Raw genomic sequence first — 19,330 nt, 5'->3', positions numbered from 1 at the left:
CCTAGTTTGTAAAGGGATTTATTTTCACCCAGGTTGATTCCACCCCACCCCCCCCCAATCTCATATCTGCATTGATTCCTATGTAAGTACATATTGCGGTTGGCTTTTAATATATTATCCAGTGAACAGCCCTTTAAATGTACAGTTTTTTTCCTCCAAATAATTTAGGAGAGGTTTTTAACAAACAAAATGTTTTTATTTATTTTTTTTATGTAAAAGAATCAATAGTCAAGATTTGAACATACCTGTTTTTACTGTGTAAATTCATGGTGCTCGTAGGGATACACCTAAAAAGAATAGTTTGGGCACATCATCACTTGGCCAAAAACAATTTAAGTGAACATGCGTGCTCCCTTTTAAAAATCTCCCCTCCGTGTGCTCTTCTGCCTCCTGTCCGTCTGCGTGCGGCTCGCGCCGTTCCCTCTCCCATTCATAGGCATGTCGTATATTCCCCTGACTTGGAATGGAAATGATCTCCAATGTTTGTCTCCCTGTGGACCCAGATGGTCTCCTGGTGGCTCTCCCCGTATTAAAAGCTTCCTCAGACCTTGCCTTTTGTCCCTAATGCAGGGAACAGCCGTCTGTCTCCACGCCAGCGCTGGCAGATCTCAGCAGCGATGGGAAAAAGCAGCACAAGAACATAGTAGTCCCGATGAATAAAATAATAGTACAGAGGATTTACTCTCTTGTTCTACTCTTGTTGCTAGGCAGCTTGAATAAGAGGGTTTTTCAAGGGGGCCGGCCGGTGGTCTCCTAGAACCTCATCTGCCTCTCTCTCTCTCCGAGGCAGTGGTTTAAATGTGGGCTTTGACAGATGCTGTCTTCCGAAAGAGCGGAATTTAACGTCACAGCCTGCTTGACAATCACATGATGCGTTTGCATTCATTTCTTCTGGTGGGGAAGCAGCGAGCCAGCCCGCTTCGTTCTACTTATGATAATCGTCAATAGGACAGTCGGGATGCTTAAATCCCCCAAAGGCTTATTTTAAATGTGCCTGTTGTGACCTGTTTTTGGATTCGTTTGTATGGGAACAATCACTGATCTATGAATGCATGGTCAGGATACATTTTTACAGAATTTTTCTTGGCTCGCTGTTCTTTTGGAAGATTCTGTATATTGTGTGCAATATTTCTGACACAGTAGAAATAAAGCTAGCGTTTATTTTACTGTGGGGTGAAATTCTTTTTTTCTTCTCAGTAAATGAATTTGTGATACACAATGCCTGCCTTAGATTTTTTTTTTTTTAATGGTAATATTCAGGCAACCACTAGAGTCAGTGTTTCCCTTCTTAGAAAGCTTATGAAAAGCTGCTGCATCCATTCATTAAAGTATTTTGCTCCATATTTCCTATTTTTCTTCCGGCACATTGAATAATTGTGTGACCGCGTCGCATACATGTGAGTGCTTAGCTAAACTTTTGGCGCAAATGTGACCTCTTTCGGTTCTCTTCACCAGGGAAGAGCAGAAATTGTGGCAGAATCTGACGATCCTTACATGTTAAATATGTTCCATGCTCTGCAAACCAATATTAGAAGGGCTGCCTGAACCAATCAACGACCTGACAATCCGAGAGATAGCTTAATGGGGTGGAATAATCGTGCAGATCCTGAAAACAGGAAATTAAGCTGCTCCCGTGGTGCACATGGACGCACACGCACACGCTTTCTTATACATGTTACTTGTGTTAATCTGTGAACACCATCACATAGGTTTGTGTGGTTTTCGTTATGCATTTTGATTTCCTTTTTATTGGCAAAAGCTTACTTTGGAGGGGGGGGCTTGCAGGTGGGAGACGGTGCATACTATCATAAATTTGCTACTGCACAGTATTTAGCTGTAGAATAACTGCAGGTTCCATAAATACCTAACTGCCTAAAATGAAACACATTTACAAATCTTAAACCAAGGGAGATTTTGTATAAAACGTCTTCATAAGCTGAATAATTAGGATTCGGTTTAGAAAGCTAAATTATATACCCGTTTGTACAGACTGTCTTAGAAAGTGTGGTGCCTTGTGTATTATGCTGCTTGTCTGTGTGTCTTTGTTTTGTGTATGTTTCTTGTATATTTTTTATTATAGATACTTTGTGACCTTGGTACTCCAGGATGTAGCCATTCCAATATAAGTTTATTTGTTGTGGGGCCAGCGAGATGGATAGTGCTGAAGTTTAATGTTCACTATTTTATCCATTTCAACTGTTCTGATAGCATGTCTGATCTTTTACTGGTTGAGATGATGTGATTGGCACAATGCACCTTGTCTGGTATTTTATGTCCTTTTGACCTTTGAGGAGTATTTGTGCTGGTTCTCCTGTCGACCTCTGTGATATTTAATCTATTGGTCTCCCTCCTCTTCTTCTTTCCTACCAATACCACCCAGCTGACTGCACCTACCGCAGTGGGTCTGACAAAATTGCCTGTTGAGCTAAACTTTTCAATCTTGGTTACTCTGAGGCCAGGGCCGCGTGTTTTGCTGTCATCGTCCACGCAGAGGTTACCCCTGGGAAAGGCTTGGTTTTGACAGCGGCCATGGTATTAGATTAGAGCTAAAATGTTTCCTTTAGTAAAGAAAAGGGAGAATCAAACAAAGGTGAAGAGATCTGTTATGGTGGCTATGCCTGACCAGGAGGGAGAGCAGAGAGAATCTCACCCAGCTGTATGTGGACTCAACCATAGACCCATCATTTTCTGGCTGGCTGATGTCAAACCTGGACAGGTGACAACTAAACTAAAGTTGTGCCTTAGTGTGTGTGTGGGGGGGCATTTTAGGAGCCCTTTTGGTTTTATAGACTGTTAGTGTTTGTTTTTCTTATTTCTGGTGCTTGTGGAGTCCTTCAAACTCATAGCCTCAGCTGTAAATTATGGCAGCCAAACTTTGGAGTAGAGATTTCCTATACAGCAGTAAAATGCTTTTCTGTCATGCATTGTTCCTGTAACAACTTAAGCAGTGCTTTTATATAATACACTGCATGTAAGTAACCTGATAGTTTTGGAAATGGGAAGTTTGTTGCATTTACGTCTTACGACAACTCTGCCAGTGAGGTAACTGCGGCTGTGAGCGGTCCGTTCATTCCAGTGTATTAATGTTTCCATGACCACAGAAACGGTTTCTGGTGTAACAATCTTTGTGCAGGTGTATGTGTAATATATATATATATATACCGTATTTGCTCGATTATAAGACGACCCTGATTATAAGACGACCCCCCAAAATCTGAATATTAACTTAGGAAAAAAAGAAAAAGCCTGAATATAAGACGACCCTAAAGGAAAAAAGTTTTAGCAGTAAATGTTAATTCATGTAAACAATTTTTTTTAATAAAAGCTATGATTGAGAAAAATATTTTTTTTTTGTTTTTATTTCTTGTATTTTCCAACCTGTCCCCCAGTTACGCACATCTGCCCCCAGGCTTGCCACACCAATATGGCACTGTGGCCCATGATATGCCTTTTAACCCTCTATATGCCACTGTGCCCCATGGTATGCCTTTTGACCCCCTATGTGCCACTCTGCCTCCAGAAATGCCTTATACCCCTATATCCCATTCTGGCATTTAGGGGGTTAAAATGCATATTATGGGGCAGAGTGGCATATAGGGAGGTATAAGGCATTCCAGGAGGCAGAGTGGCATTAAGGGAGTTAAAAGGCATTATATAGAGCACTCTGCCTCCAGAAATGCCTTATACCCCTATATGCCACTCTGGCATTTAGGGGGTTAAAAGGCATATTATGGGGCAGAGTGGCATATAGGGAGGTATAAGGCATTTCAGGAGGCAGAGTGCTCTATTAAATGCCCCCTTAACGCCACTCTGCCTCCTGAAATGCCTTATACCTCCCTATATGCCACTCTGCCCCATAATATGCCTTTTAACCCCCTAAGTGCCAGAGTGGCATATAGGGGTGTAAGGCATTCCAGAAATGCCCTACACACACACACACACACACACACTTACTTACCGGTGCTTCCAATTTCCTGGTGTATTGCCGGGGCAGCGGGTTAACGTCTCATTCCGCGGCAGCCGGAAGGAGGTGGAGTTGGCAGCGGGGGTTTGTATGCGTCCGTCGCAAATACCTTCCCCGGCTGTCAGAGATCAGGAACTCTTGAACTCTGACCTCTGACAGTCGGGGAAGGTATTTGCGACGGACGCATACAAACCCCCGCTGCCAACTTCACCTCCGGAAGCACCGGTAAGTGTGTGTGTGTGTGTGTGGGGGGGCGACGACAGGAGGATCCAGGTCCCCTGCAGCGGTGCGGGGGATCTGGATCTTAGTCTCCTAATCAGACCTCTATTTGAGGTCTGATTAGAAGACGACCCCGATTATAAGACGAGGGGTATTTTTCAGAGCATTTGCTCTGAAAAAAACCTCGTCTTATAATCGAGCAAATACGGTATATATTTTATAATATGTGTGTATATTACATCAGATATCTTTTAGGTTTATACACCAGTTGATATGCTTATTGTGTTTTAATGGTGGACTTTTGAGGCTAGGCAGTTATTCATTATTGAAATTCCCTGACTTGGAGGTTTGATCCAACGTTTTAGTATTGTTGGCTGCGATATCTAACTCGAGACTTAATTGTTTTTCAGGAAGGTGCATCTGCCCGGAAGACACAGGCTCCAGCAGCACAGCCCGTGCCAAGACCAGGTAATAGTATGTTCAGAACTCATTTTTCACACAAGAGAGACAATTAAAATACGAAAGGATGCAGGTGGTGGTTTTGTTAAGATTATTTTACCATTATTGCATTAACAATAACCTGACCACCCGAGGAGGTTAGGAAACGTAGTATAGTATTGAACTTTTGTTTACACGTAATGTTACTCTTAGTAATGAAGCCGGTATGTAAACAATTGAGCACTCAGGGTGCCCTTAGGCAGGGGCTATAAGGCCTTGCAGCTTTTTTAATATGTGCTTAGAATTCGTGCCCCTGCTTTACTTCTCTCTCTCATGCATTTGGGCTCTGTAGGAAGGTAGAGAGCCAGGCTTTTTTGAGAGATCTTGGGTTCCTTTGTGACCGATTTATGTGTGATTTAAGAAAGGCAGTTACTCATATCCAAAATATAACCAAAAAATATATAGGGATGTTGGGGGAAGAAAGAGGGGGCAATATGCTTTAGGAGGACAAACTAGGAAGCACCTTGACATTTTTTCTGGGCTACAGGTTTTCCCAGGGGGCCCAGAACATTGTATTTTCAGAATATTACCGAGTCTGAGTTATATACGTGGGCTGATTGACCTATCTGAGAATAACCTCCTTGTTAATCTCCCAAGATATCTTCCTTTTAAAGATGGATGCCTGCTCAATGGCAGAACCAACATATACATAAGTCTGTAATAGTAAAATACATCCCTCGGTTTCTCGATATTGAATTATATATATTTGATATAAATTCTTCCCTGGCCTAGAAATGTAATCTTTAGCATACATGACGATAAAAAGAGGCCATCGTTTGTCTTGTGGGATATCATTTCCCTCAGCCGAGTCCTATTCAGTTATATTTACTTCCTTTTGAAAGGAAAATAAGGGGGTAGCAGGACAAGTGCTGTGATCACTCTGTGATAAAACTGTAACTGTTCTTTTCATAATGCTACAAACCTGAAACCTGATCATTTTTTCTTCTTCTCTGCAAATTGATTCTGGTGTCCTATATCTTATCTTGGGCAGAAAGTCTCTCGGGCTCAAAACAGCAATGTGATGTGGCTACTTAATGCATGGTGTAGAATTAACACTTTCCAATCGAACTGTAATTTGCGCCATGGATATGAATAATTTTGAAATGCCACAAACACAATTAAACTGCACCATTGGAAAGCCTATAAATACTTAAGCAAATGCTAACATATGGGTATAATGCACTTAAATATTTGTTTGAGAGGACATTTCATATTATATACGAATAGATTAAATCCAAACATCTTTTGGCAGTGCCTGTTAGCCTCATTTTAATGTAAGAAACATTTTTAGTCTTATTTATATTTTTCTACTAAAGAAAAATATAACGTACGAGAGACTTGGGGCCTTTTCTACTTTAACCAGTTATAAGGTTATATATACTTTTTTTTTTAAATATGTACAGCATATATACCGCTGCACTCTTTGAAAGTGTCCCTCTTTACTCCCGTGAAGGCACCCAATAAGTCTTTAGTAAAACCCTGTTTCCCTACCTGCATCCCAAACTGGGTATAGATCTGTGTTTTTACAACTATCTGATATGATATAATTTGCTTTAGAACAAGATCATGTTGCCTAGCAGGCATGTTCAAGCAGACTTAAAAGGGGGCAATAGTTATAAGATTACTACAATTTAATGAAATTAAACCGGATACTCTGAAAACATTAATTTTTAGGTGCAATTTATAACAGCTGTGCGCTGTGAAAATATTTCAATTAAATATGTAAAAAAAAAAAAGTAAAGGTCTGACAAATCTACTCCATTTAATCATTTTTCCTCTTTGTAACTTTGATTTATTTTTCACTATAATTCTTTTTTTATTTTGGAAGATGACTCCAGGGCTGGCCATTTATTATCTAATTTGGGTTCATTTTTGATGGGCTGGAGTATTGCCATTGCCTCACTTGTTCTAATGATTTTAATTGGGTTAAAGTTTCAAGTCTGAGGCTATATTTAACGTGACATAGACTGCTACCCAGTATAAGCGAGTGGTGAGGAGAAAATTGGGCATAAGTCTCCATGCAACTAAGCTCAAGGGTACACCGACCCCAGCAAATACTGATATGGGGTACACAACCCCAGCAAATACTGATAGGGGGTACACCAACCCCAGCAAATACTGATAGGGGGTACACCAACCCCAGCAAATACTGATAGGGGGTACACCAACCCCAGCAAATACTGATAGGGGGTACACCGACCCCAGCAAATGCTGATAGGGGGTACACCGACCCCAGGAAATACTGATATGGGGTACACCGACCCCAGCAAATACTGATATGGGGTACACCAACCCCAGAAAATACTGATATGGGGTACACCAACCCCAGCAAATACTGATAGGGGGTACACCAACCCCAGCAAATACTGATATGGGGTACACCAACCCCAGAAAATACTGATATGGGGTACACCAACCCCAGCAAATACTGATAGGGGGTACACCAACCCCAGCAAATGCTGATATGGGGTACACCAACCCCAGAAAATACTGATATGCTGCCTGTACTAGTGGAAGACTGTGCCAGAAAACCAAAGGTATCCTCCCGGGATCCAAATGGTTTTATTGTGCGATCTTTCCAACACAAACCTTTCCAATTTTGAAGAAGCCTAAGCAAGACTGTGTACCAGATGTGAAAGCAGCTTACCGATGTCTTGCCGTCTCAGCTGTTTACCGAAAGTTATTAAATTAAAAGGCTGATGTTAACACTTTCCATGCCAGCGATGTATACTGTAATCAGATTGTGCGGTAATGTTGTAGTACGGCTGATAAATCTGAAATATCTTACAAGCAGATTTTCTGTTCTGTCCTCATTGCTACTCTGGGCAATATTTTTATTTCATTAAGGCATATACGTATGGTCTAAACATAGAACAAATAATGGTTCTATACATTTACCATTAAGCTAATGGAAAGTTACGTAAAATGCAAATCGAAGTGTATTTTACGGTGTGCTTTTTTTTTTTCTTAATTGAAATCGCAAAATACAAAAAATTTCTACTCCCCTTAAACAGGCAGCTTATTTAAGTATTCTGTATGTGTCGCAGTGCGTCGACTTTAACTGCAGACTTGTGGCAAGTATGAGTTGAACTCCCATAGACTTCAGTGGGAAGTAAAGTTGCAAGAGGAGCTGCAAGTAGAACGCACTGCTTTAAGTACAGGCCCAATGCACATACATTAAGCACTTTTGTCAACAGGGTATTTAAAATACACTTTCTAGTACATATAAACCATATGATTATTCACAAATTTTGTCAATTACATGGATTTTTTTTTTTTTTACTTCCTCTTTAACCCCTTGAGCAGCAGGGCTGACATTACACATAGAATCACCGTCCCTGTATGCTAAGGTCTTTATTAACGTGAAATGTGCGCTAATTAAAGCAGACTCTTCATTTTCAAGATTGTGCTTTCTAACTGGAAGTACGTGATAAAACCTGCTCCGTGTTAATAACCCAGTTGACATGAACACAATAGATTTCCCCAGTGCCCGATAAATATTAGGGCTGTTGCCGGTACAGTTACCGTTTTTTTTTTTAAATTTTTTAACAGGGCTTTTGGGTTCCTGACCAGCAAGCTAGGATTTTGAGAGATGTTAAAATTGCTTCTAAACTTTATTTTGTTTTTTGTTTTTTAATTAGTCTCCCAAGCAAGGCCGCCTCCGAACCAGAAAAAGGGTAAGGCTACAAAAACAAACAAACAAACAAAAAAAAACACAACTCGTATCTCCTTTTCACTTTTTAAATGTTGACCTTTTTTCTTTCTATTCCCTCTTACAGGATCACGTACACCCATAATAATTATACCTGCAGCTACCACTTCACTTATAACCATGCTAAACTCAAAAGATCTCCTACAGGATCTTAAGTGAGTATCTCGCCATGAAAAGCATTGCACATTGTTGCCTGTGACTAGTGGTCAAGTAAGTGTGTGTGTGTGTGTGTGTAGATATATATTTGTGCTGGGCCAGATCCAGTGATAACGGAGGGATACAGTGGATTAATTCTGCTGTGTGCGTTAAAGCTTATCATTTTCTATGTTAGATTAGTTTGCCCAATGTGAATGGATGCAGCGTTTTTACTCTAGCAGCTAAACCTCTTATGCTCTTACTGGGGATTTTTTTTTAGTTCTGCCAAACAGAACCGAATGGTTCTTGATTTGCAACATAAATTAATGTTTTATCTTTTATGGTTGAGCTTCCCTTGTTTCAGATGGCTGGTTTTTAGAACAAAAATATTTGCTATAAAAGTTTAAAAAAAAAAAATATATATTAAATTACAATGCAAGGCATTTGAAGAGGCTTGTTGCCAGAGGAGCATTGATTGGGAGTACTGCTAAGATAAGGTTAATCCCGTTCTCTGTCCCCCTTACGTTTTCAACCAGAGGTAAGCCCCTCCATGACTAGATACGGGACAGAGCAAATATTTGGCAGTGGTCAGATGTTCTCCTCTAATGCCTATGCTCAGTGGAGAATCTCAATATGGCACCGTATGCAGGGTCTCAGATGGTGGGCTGCCTCTCTGTGCCATCCAAGCCTTAAACATGCAACTGCTTGCCAACTCTGTAAGCACCTCTTCTATTTGACTACCTTTTATCATCCTAGAGGCAGTATAGAAATCATTAATAGGTCTGTGGCTGCGCAGGAAGCCGTTATTTGTCAGTGGGCAGTTTTTTAACAAACCGTGCAAAACACAGACAGCAGTGCTTAATTAAACTCATTTTTCTCATTCTGCTCTGATTTTGTGCCAAATGAAATGTTTAAAATCTTTGGTATTGAAAAATGCTTTTATTAATTTATTTTTTACATCTTTTATTTTAAAGGTTTGTTTCATCAGATGAAAAGAAGAAACAAGGGTGCCAAAGGGAAAACGAAACTTTAATTCAGAGGCGAAAAGACCAAATGCAGCCTGGTGGCACGAGCATTAGTGTTACCGTCCCATACAGAGTTATAGACCAGCCCTTAAAGCTGTTACCACAGGACTGGTATGTTCTGCACAAATGGCAACGTATGTTCTGCTACCGAGTCCACTCTCCACAACATGTACCATACTTTTCCAGCAATAGTGGCTGACGGCCCATCCACCTGTTCAGCGATTCATCAAACGGCCTGTTTTTTGTTTTGTTAACTTTTGTATTGTAATATGTGATTAGTCAAACGGTAATTCACCGGTGCCCTGTCCCTTTAAGTCTCAAAGCCCTCATGTTGTTTGGTTGATTTAGGGTTGTCTAGAAGCTGGACTTCTCCCTAAAATTGTGTGCCCGTGTTTTTTTTCCCCTCACACTGTTCCTTGTGTGAATTTGTGATCATCTCAGTATGTACTGTATTTTACAAGCAAAGTTTGGCACTGGGTTTCTAAAAACACCTGTACGTTGCATACATCGTTTGAAAAATAGTCTGCAAACGGTAATGTATCCAATGCCTAGACATGCAATAGAGTATATTTGCTTATAGCCTAACAAGAGCATCCTCAGACACCTGAGAGGACGAATACAATTTCATTTGGCAGGGATTCATAGTGGTGTATAGATAATGGTAGGCAGGCAGAGGCTATTAGAAGCCAGCTTCGTTTTATTAAGAGTCAGAAAAGATTACATCAATCTTTCTAAGCAATTTTGCCCTGCTTCAATAGTAGTATTTTGGGGCTGTGGCTACTTGTATTGTGATTTGTATATTTCTTTATTTTATTTAAAGCCAAACCTTTTCACTTTTTAATGCGCATCCTGGATTCTCATACACTCCTTTCTAAAATACCTTGGATGCTTAATGTCTATCGGTACAAAGAACTATTTCCTCCCGCAGTCCACGGCAAAACTGCGTATGCTTTCAGGATTCTTATGTCATGTCTTTGAAGCCTGCACATATTTGTGAATTCTTAGTTAATGCATGTCTGTAAGCATAGAGGGTCTGCAAATTGTATGATTTATATTGTTAGATGCCCTTTTAAAAGTTACATTTTCTTGTGTGCTTTTCTACTTTCAATTACCGTATTTAGAGTCTTGGTGGGAAATAACTCTTGGGATGTTGATTAGGAAAAGCGCTATTTAGTTAGAATTCTCCGGGTAGAAGGTGCAATAAATGAAAGGCCTGCTGGTGCAATGGTTTTTCATGATCAATTGCATTTCTTTTTCCAGGGATCGAGTAGTTGCAGTGTTTGTTCAAGGACCCGCTTGGCAGTTCAAAGGATGGCCGTGGCTGTTGCCTGATGGATCACCTGTAGATATTTTTGCAAAAAGTAAGTCATTTTTTCCTCGTTTTACGGCATTGTTGATTGGATTACCCCCTACACTCCTGTAAAATTTGTGTGTGTGGTTGTGCACTGTTAATGGTTTTGTGGTCTGTAGCACATTTCCATTTAGTGTACTGCTCTATATTTGATCTCTGTGCACCTGTTGATTCTTACATGGCAGCAGCAAAAAGAACAAGAGGAAAGGTGCCTCCTTCCACTTAGCAATAGGCCGTGCCGTGTCAACTGCATTTATACCAGGGGTGCGGAAGTCAGTGGCTCTCTGAAGATTTTTAACAGTCTGTTGCATCCTTGTATCGCCCATGTTTATGCTGGTAGTTTTTTTTTTTTTCTGTGTGTATTGTACAAATTTACATAGAGAGCACCTTCTATCCTGTTCCTGCGCTCTACCTGATTTCTTAGTGTAGCGTAAAGCATGCAAACCCATGCTGCTTGAGAATGTCCAATGTTGCAATGCGACCAACAGTAGCTATAGTTAAAAAAAAAAAAATAAAAAAAAAAAAATAAAAAAACAAAAAAAAAAACCTGATCTTTGTAACGGACAGATAACCATTTCTTTCAATGAAGGATCTAATGCAAGAACAAGCACAGCTTATTTTGTAGTCTTTAGATCTATTCTGGAGCAGCAGTAATTCAGTGCCTCATTTAATCACTATAATGAGAAATAAGGAGTCTTCATACCACTAAAATGTAAAGCTTTAATGCCTTTATGGCTATGACTGTGACTTTATTTTCACCCAAGCCTTTCAAAGTTCTGGTGGAGATTCCCAGAATTAAAGTTTTAAATGCTATTCCTCCCAAGGGTCACGCTCTAAATATCTTTGAAAGACATCACATCACACAAACACTCTTTTATTATGAATATTCCTTTCAAGTGAGAAGTAGCAATGCTTTGTCTCATTTCATCTAATATTCATCTGTTCGTCCAGCATTTGGTGGTTGTGTTTAATATTTTGTCAACGCTGAGCAAAAAAAATATGATTGTGTAATTATCTCTTACCTCGGTTAAAGGGATAGTTAAATATGCGTGACACTCCCATTAAAGAGTAGTGCATACTCTCAATGTCAGTACTTTAATATGCACTTACCTGACCTGGAACCTCATGCAGAAGGAAGGGGCAAATACAAAATGGAAATATTTATTTATTTTTTTGAATGTGTAGAAGAAAAAAAAAATGAAAATTTAAAGGGGCCATGCAGCTGTCGTATGCTAGTGATATGGCTGGAGTGTCTCTTTAAATTATGTTGTAAATCCTTAGTTTGACTTAAGGGGACACTTCAGCTTTCAAATTCCCTTTAATCTATATGATAGCAGTGTCCTCTTTAAAATTTACCCCATTGCTGAGACAACTCGAGATGAAGTCGCTCACAGACAAACTGTCCCTCCTGGAAGCACAGCATAAACGGACCCTGAGTGACTCGACGTTGCGAGACATCATACAGACACGAGGTGAACTGAATCTGTTACATAGTAGAGCAACGCTTCATTCCCTCAACCTCACTAAACAGAACTTTTTTGAGCATGCTAACAAACCGAGCAAGATGTTGGCGCGCCGCTTGCGGTCCCAGAGGAAATCCCAGAACATATCCAAAATTGTTGACAGACATCAGAAATCTTGGGTGAATCCAGTTGACATTGCGGAACAATTTGCAGCCTACTACAAGTCCTTATATGACGGTAACAAAGCTCCCATCAATGCGATTGATAACTCTCATATTGCTAACTTTCTTGATTCGATTCCGCTCCCACGTCTGGCCACGGATCATGCCTCTCTTCTAAGCAGCACTATCACGGAAGATGAGCTCAACCGCGCACTTTCTTCCACCAAAGCCTCTAAAGCTCCGGGTCCCGATGGTCTGCCAGGCATGTACTATAAGAAGTTTTCGGGGGAACTGAACCCCAGGCTGCTCACCCTTTTTAATGGCTTTCTGGACGGTCGGCCGATCCCACAGGAGATGCTCACTGCTAGGATCATAGTAATTCATAAGGAAGGGAAAGATCCAGCTAACTGTGGGAGTTATCGCCCCATCTCCCTTATCAACGCAGACACGAAACTGTTTGCGAAAATATTGGCGACGAGACTGAGCTCTATTATCTCGACCTTAATCCATCCAGACCAGGTCGGCTTTATTCCCCAAAGGGAGGCTCCAGATAACATCAGGAGAACACTGGATTTGATCGAGGTGGCGCTTTCGACTAACCAACCGACGATGCTCCTTGCGTTGGATGCCGAAAAGGCGTTCGATCGCATTGATTGGCATTATATGTGGGAGGTGCTGCAGTCGTTTGGATTTGGGGGTCGCTTTCTTAGGGGGATCCAGGCATTGTACAACTCTCCAATGGCAACGATTGCCCTCATGGGATGCGAGTCGCTACCGTTCCAGGTTCTTAATGGCACTAGACAGGGCTGTCCACTCTCGCCCCTTTTGTTTGCCATCTGCCTCGAGCCCCTGGCTATTGCAATACGGTCTAACCCTGATGTGCACGGGGTGGAGTTACATGGCCAGCAATACAAATTGAGCCTGTTCGCGGATGATATCCTCCTCACAGTGTCTGATCCGCTCGTTTCGCTACCTAATTTGTATTCTACATTACGCAAGTTCTCGGCGATCTCAGGCTACAAGATCAATGATGCTAAATGTGAGGCCTTAAATATCAACCTGGGGGACCGCGTCTTACACTCCATCACTGCTAACTTCAAGTTCACGTGGAGACCCACGTCGCTCACATACTTAGGGATCAAGCTCACCAGTTCCCCTACGACGCTATACCAAGCAAATTACCCGCCTTTATTGACCTCGTTACGCACGGAGATTTCACAGTGGTCTGCATATCCAATCTCCTGGCTTGGGAAGATCTGTGCCATCAAAATGACCGTCTTGCCCAAGCTGCTCTATTTATTTCGCACCTTACCTATCCCCATCCGCAAATCTGAGTTGGACTCCTTCCAATCCTTCGTCTTTCGGTTCATATGGAACTCTAAAAGGGCCAGGATTAATCGCCGTACGTTGTTTATGCCCAAGCGTAAGGGGGGACTTAGTGTACCCAATTTTTACCTTTATTATCTAGCGGCCAGGGTTTCACAACTGGAATCCTGGTCTCTCCCGGAAGGCACTCTCCCTTGGGTAGACATTGAACGGAGTTTTGTTCCGCATCGTCAACTTCAGCACATTCTGTGGATGGATGTCTCGGATCTCCCTACCGTTTCCTCGTTATCAGCGATGCGGTCTTCTCTCATTGTCTGGGGGAAGTGTCGCTCTACCCTGCGCCTCTCGGATGCAGTATCCCCTTTGACTCCCTTATTTTACAATCCAGCTTTCCCGGCAGGACTGGATCCGCGGTCCTTCCAGTGGTGGACAGACAGGGGCATAGTGAGATTGGGCCAACTGGTTCATCAGCAGAAGGTCAAGTCGTTTGCGATGCTGCGCGAATCGCTGCAGATCCCGTCCTCCGAGATGTTTCGCTATCTCCAGATTAGACATTTCCTGCTTACATGTCTGTCCAAAAGTCGCCTGGTAGCAGCTACTAAGTTTGAGAAACGCTTCCTCGAGGGCAAGCGTTTACGTCAGGCTGTTTCTACACACTACGAACACTTTCTCACGGCAACGCACTGTGATCTACCTTCATACAGACACCGTTGGCACCTAGCCCTGAACAAGGACTACTCACCTGAAACATGGGACGCGGCGGCCTCCACTATCCATAAACTTACGGCTTGCACACTAATCAAGGAGAGACTTTTCAAGGTTATAGCGTATTGGTATCTTTCTCCGCTGCGCCTGTCCCATATCTTCCAGTCCGCTGACAACACCTGCTTTCGGGGATGTGGTGTCCCAGGTACATACTTACATGCGTGGTGGGAGTGTGCATCGATTTCTTCACTGTGGCTGACCTCTTTCCACCAACTCTCTCGAGCCCTAGACCTTACGCTTACCGGTACACCGGAGGTCGCCTTATTGGTGATGGACGCCGCGGAACCGGGACTATCGGTCCACAACCACAACCTTATCCATCGCATCTGCGCCACAGTGAAGCTTGCAATAGCGCGGAAATGGAAGGGGCCTCCACCGACTGCAGCTGACGTACAATCCGCTATATGGGATCTCATTGTTATGGAGCAACTTACGGCCAAATTGAGGAACGAGGTGCCCAAATTTAACGCTGTGTGGGGCCCGTGGCTCGCTGTACATACGGATATTACTACCCAGTCGTCCTTACTCCACCTCTAACTGACCACGTATCCTGCTGGAGTTGTCATCCCCTTCTCTTTGTCTCTCCTACCTCTCTTTTCTTGTCTCCCGCCTTTGGGTTCTTCTTCCCCTTTTCCTGTGATTTCCTCTTTTTCTCTTCTTTTCCTTTATATTATACAAAATGGAAAACCTCTGTTTGGCTTGATACTAGGTCTTCCAAGTTTGGGCTATTGTACACATGGGTGCTTTGTTATTGTGTGACATTCATGATCCAGTAACATTGTAAAGGAATGCTATGCTCTTGTTCACATTTTTAAGACCGTTACTGTGACGCTTCTTTGTTGTATGGTTTTATGCCTTTATTTGTACTGCCCTTTTAACAGAGGCTAATAAAAACTGATTTAAAAAAAAAAAAAAAAAATTTACCCCATTGCAAATGGCTAAGAGATTTAGTGGACCCCCCAATGTACCCCCCCCATCTCCTGCTTGTGTTTTGTGTAGTCACATTATACACCAGCCAGCTCCAGCTGATACTTCCAGAGAGGGCTTAACAAAACATTTAGCATGCGCATCTATGTTGATCTAGTTAGCCAACAAGCATTTCTCCAGCAGAAGAAATAAAATCTTTAGCGATCTCACCCTACATTTGAACCAATCTTTATTATGGGTTATATATAGTTAATAATCAAGAGTAGAGCTAACAGGTATTTTTCCCCATTTAAACTTTGCTGTCATTTTGCATCATAGAACGGCAAGCTGGAGAGCGTGTCATCTGATCATATTATAAGAGAATAGGAAAAGAGACAACTGGTTGGCTAATAGCTGGTAATATATCAAAGGCAGAGTAAAAATAGCTAGGCATTATAATTCCCTGTTTAGAATTCAGACTTGCTTTGCTGGAAGCAAAATTTATTCTGGGTATGGAGAAGCAGACATTGGGCAATTATGGATTTACCTGGTTGTGATGTAACAATTTTAAGATTTAATCAACAAGATGCTGCAGTGGCTGAGCTTGTAAATTAGGCTTTTTTATCTTTTGTAGAAAAGCAACTCTACAAAACTGAAACCAGTTGTTGTAGATTTAACAGTTCAGCATGCTTCTTACATTTTTTTTTTTTTACCTGTGTCTTTATAAATCTGCCGCCATAAACTGAGCTTTTCTTATCTGCTTTTGTTTCTTGGCTGACAATTATTGGTCTCTTCTTACAGTTAAAGCCTTCCACCTTAAATATGATGAAGTTCGACTGGACCCAAATGTACAGAAGTGGGATGTGACAGTATTGGAATTAAGTTACCACAAACGACATTTGGACAGGCCAGTGTTTCTGAGATTTTGGGAGACGTTGGACAGGTGAGTGTTAATTGTCTTCCAGTTATTGTATACTTTTTAAATATTTATTATGATACAAATTACAACAAAAATTCTTGTCTTAACGTATACAATAGCTTTAGTCTTTTGGGGGTTTTAACACTTGCAGCTTACTGTGTTTGGTAAGAGAACACTTCCACAAAGAAAATATCTGCCATCTCCTTTCTGAGAATAAAGCTGTGAATTTTTCTTACAATGTAGTTTTTTTTTTTCTTGTCCCCATAAAGTTCTTGAGCACATTTTTCTTTTAGCCAAGTAGGATTCATTACCTTCTCAAATGCACTCTGCAGAGAATCTAAGTACCATATCTATTTAAACCGTTCAAGGCATTCTGTGTAGAGAAGTCAAATCTTCATAATCCTAATATGTTTTAATGTTCAGCAGACCATTTTGACATTACTATGTATCAGTGTGCTAACTATAATACATGAGCCCTCTTGGATTGAGAATTTTGCCGTAGACGTTTTGTCTAATGTGAGAGTCATTTTAAGAGTGTGATTGAGACACTTGATGTGGATGGCTGTAAATAACAAAACTGGGATATTTGATTTAAATGTTTTAAATTTTTTTTTTTTGTATTTCCAATTTAGGTACATGGTGAAACACAAATCCCACTTAAGATTCTGAAAGACTGATTCTGAAAGAGTTTTCATTGACGCATCGAACAGATTGTTGCTCTGTACCTTCCTGGAGATTAGGACTCTATGCTGAACTGTAAAATTAACCCATCTGGAGCAAACCCAAACATCTGCAATCTTTTTGGTCAGAGAACAGATTGCCACGACTTACAATCCTAATGGATATCATACTATTTTTAAATAAAGTTTGCATTGTCTGCAATTCAAATTGTATATTTTGATAGCGCTGATATGTTTTAGAGATGTTTTTTTTCCTTCCAGACGTGGGATGCTGATGCGTGTGTTAATATTACCTTCTGTTTAAAGTACGTGACACCACAGTTTTGATTTTGCTTTTTTTTTTTTTGTGCGCAAACGTCAACTTCCAGAAAGCATTTTATTGTGCATTTATTCTGTAATGTCTAATTGGTTGTACGCAGAATTGGACATATGCGCTAGGCAGGCAGTGCAGGACTTGTGCAGTTATGAGAACTGCACTTTAGAGCAAACCATTCAATGTATTTGTTTTGTGTTTATCTAAAAGGTATGGGTAAACATTAATATTTTTTGAAGGCAATTATGATTTCCCTCCTCCCACAAATATCTAAGATTTAACAAAAAAATAAAACAAGGAACAGATGATGATTGTCTAGTGGTCTTTCGTATGCTAAACCCAATGTATTAATGTGTGTATTTTTTCTATTATAAATGTATTCTACTTGGAATATTCCCAAACGCTGGCTTTTGCAGTTGATTTTATCCTTCATGGGCCAACACCCATGAGCTGTTCTTGCAAGAAGGATTTATTGAAGGTTATATATATGATTTACATCATGCTCACATGAGTTGCCCCTTCATAATACCCCCCGTATTGCTTGAAAAAACTTAAGAATTAAGTGAATGATATGGGCGCAAGTAGGTTAGAACCATCTCTGGAGAAGTTAAGTTAAAGACATGCTGACCTCTTTAGCTGACTTCAAACAAAATTACTGTAAGTCCCTGTTTGTCATGTGATCAAAAGTAAAAATGTATATAAATAGTGTCCTCTATATATTATATTTTTGCCAGCACAGTACAGACTTATCCAAAGAAAAAGGTGAAATATATGTGGCACAATTACTGGCACCCTTTTAGTCAATACTTTGTGCTACTTCCCTTTGCCAAGATAACCGTATTAAGTCTTCTCCTATAACACCTGATGAGATTGGGAAAAATCATAGCAGGGGATCAGAGACCATCCATACAGAATCTCTCCAGAGCCTTCAAATTTTGAGGTCGACAATGGTGGACCCCATTCTTCAGTTTACCCCACAGGTGTTCAATGGGTACGGGGACTTGGATGACCATGGTAGGACCTTGATTTTGTGGTCCGTAAACCATTTTTGTGGATTTTGATGTGTTTGGGATCATTTGCCCGGCTGGAATATTCAAACATGGTCCATTTTAAGCTCTCTGGCAAAGGCAGTCCTGTATTTATAATGGCTGATGCCATGTATGCTAACAAAATGTCAACATCCTCTGGCAGAAAAATACCCCCAAAACATTAAAGAGCCACCACCATATTTAACCATGAGCATGTTTCCTTATGGCTACCTCTCTGTGTACTAAGATGTAAATTATCAATAGCGATATACATTACATGTAGTTCTCATGAATTCTTAAGGGTGCCAAGTTAAATAAACAATTTCTCACACCAATATTAGTGGAGGGCACTGTATATAATAAACACACACTTTTGCTATCATTCCAAAGTTTTGGGTCACTCAGGCATTTCCTCATTTGTGAAAGAAAACACATTTTGTCCATTATGATAACAGCAAATGGATCAGAAATATGATAAAGACCTCATCGTGAGGTCGAAACGTTGTTGTTAGTCTCTTTCAATAAATCTGCCTGATGGAACCCTTGAGTGCCTGGAGCCTTTTTCTATTCAGAAATATGGTGTAGACATTAATGTTGTAATAAAATTTCTTGCTGCGCTAATAATTACAACAGGATATTTTAATGATCAATTACCCTTTTAGATGTAAACTTAAATTAACTAACTCAATGTGCCATTGGAACAGAGGAGCAAGGGTTGCTGGCAAAGGTTCTCTGTACACCTATGAAGATATTACATAAAAAATCGGCCGTTTATAGCAACGTTCCAGCTGTATTCTTGATCCATTTTATTTTAATGGGAAAAAAAGATCTTTGTTTCAAAAAACATGGTCATTTCTAATTGACC

General features: G+C 40.7%; 1 protein-coding gene across 1 annotated transcript in view; it reads left to right on the top strand.

The window, feature by feature from the left end:
• CDC73 (cell division cycle 73) overlaps nucleotides 1-17,838 on the top strand; it is a 34,956-nt gene extending 17,118 nt beyond the window's left edge. Inside the window, exons 11-17 of the mRNA XM_053468778.1 lie at nucleotides 4,594-4,651; nucleotides 8,323-8,358; nucleotides 8,461-8,548; nucleotides 9,503-9,664; nucleotides 10,814-10,914; nucleotides 16,327-16,468; nucleotides 17,077-17,838. Coding sequence (XP_053324753.1) covers nucleotides 4,594-4,651; nucleotides 8,323-8,358; nucleotides 8,461-8,548; nucleotides 9,503-9,664; nucleotides 10,814-10,914; nucleotides 16,327-16,468; nucleotides 17,077-17,113 — 624 coding nt within the window. The 3' untranslated portion in view covers nucleotides 17,114-17,838. The remainder of the gene's footprint in view (nucleotides 1-4,593; nucleotides 4,652-8,322; nucleotides 8,359-8,460; nucleotides 8,549-9,502; nucleotides 9,665-10,813; nucleotides 10,915-16,326; nucleotides 16,469-17,076) is intronic.
• The last annotated feature ends 1,492 nt before the right edge of the window (nucleotides 17,839-19,330 follow it).

Source organism: Spea bombifrons, chromosome 6, assembly GCF_027358695.1.
Source record: "Spea bombifrons isolate aSpeBom1 chromosome 6, aSpeBom1.2.pri, whole genome shotgun sequence".
Lineage (NCBI taxonomy): Eukaryota > Metazoa > Chordata > Amphibia > Anura > Pelobatidae > Spea > Spea bombifrons.
This window is presented reverse-complemented; position numbering and strand designations above follow the sequence as displayed.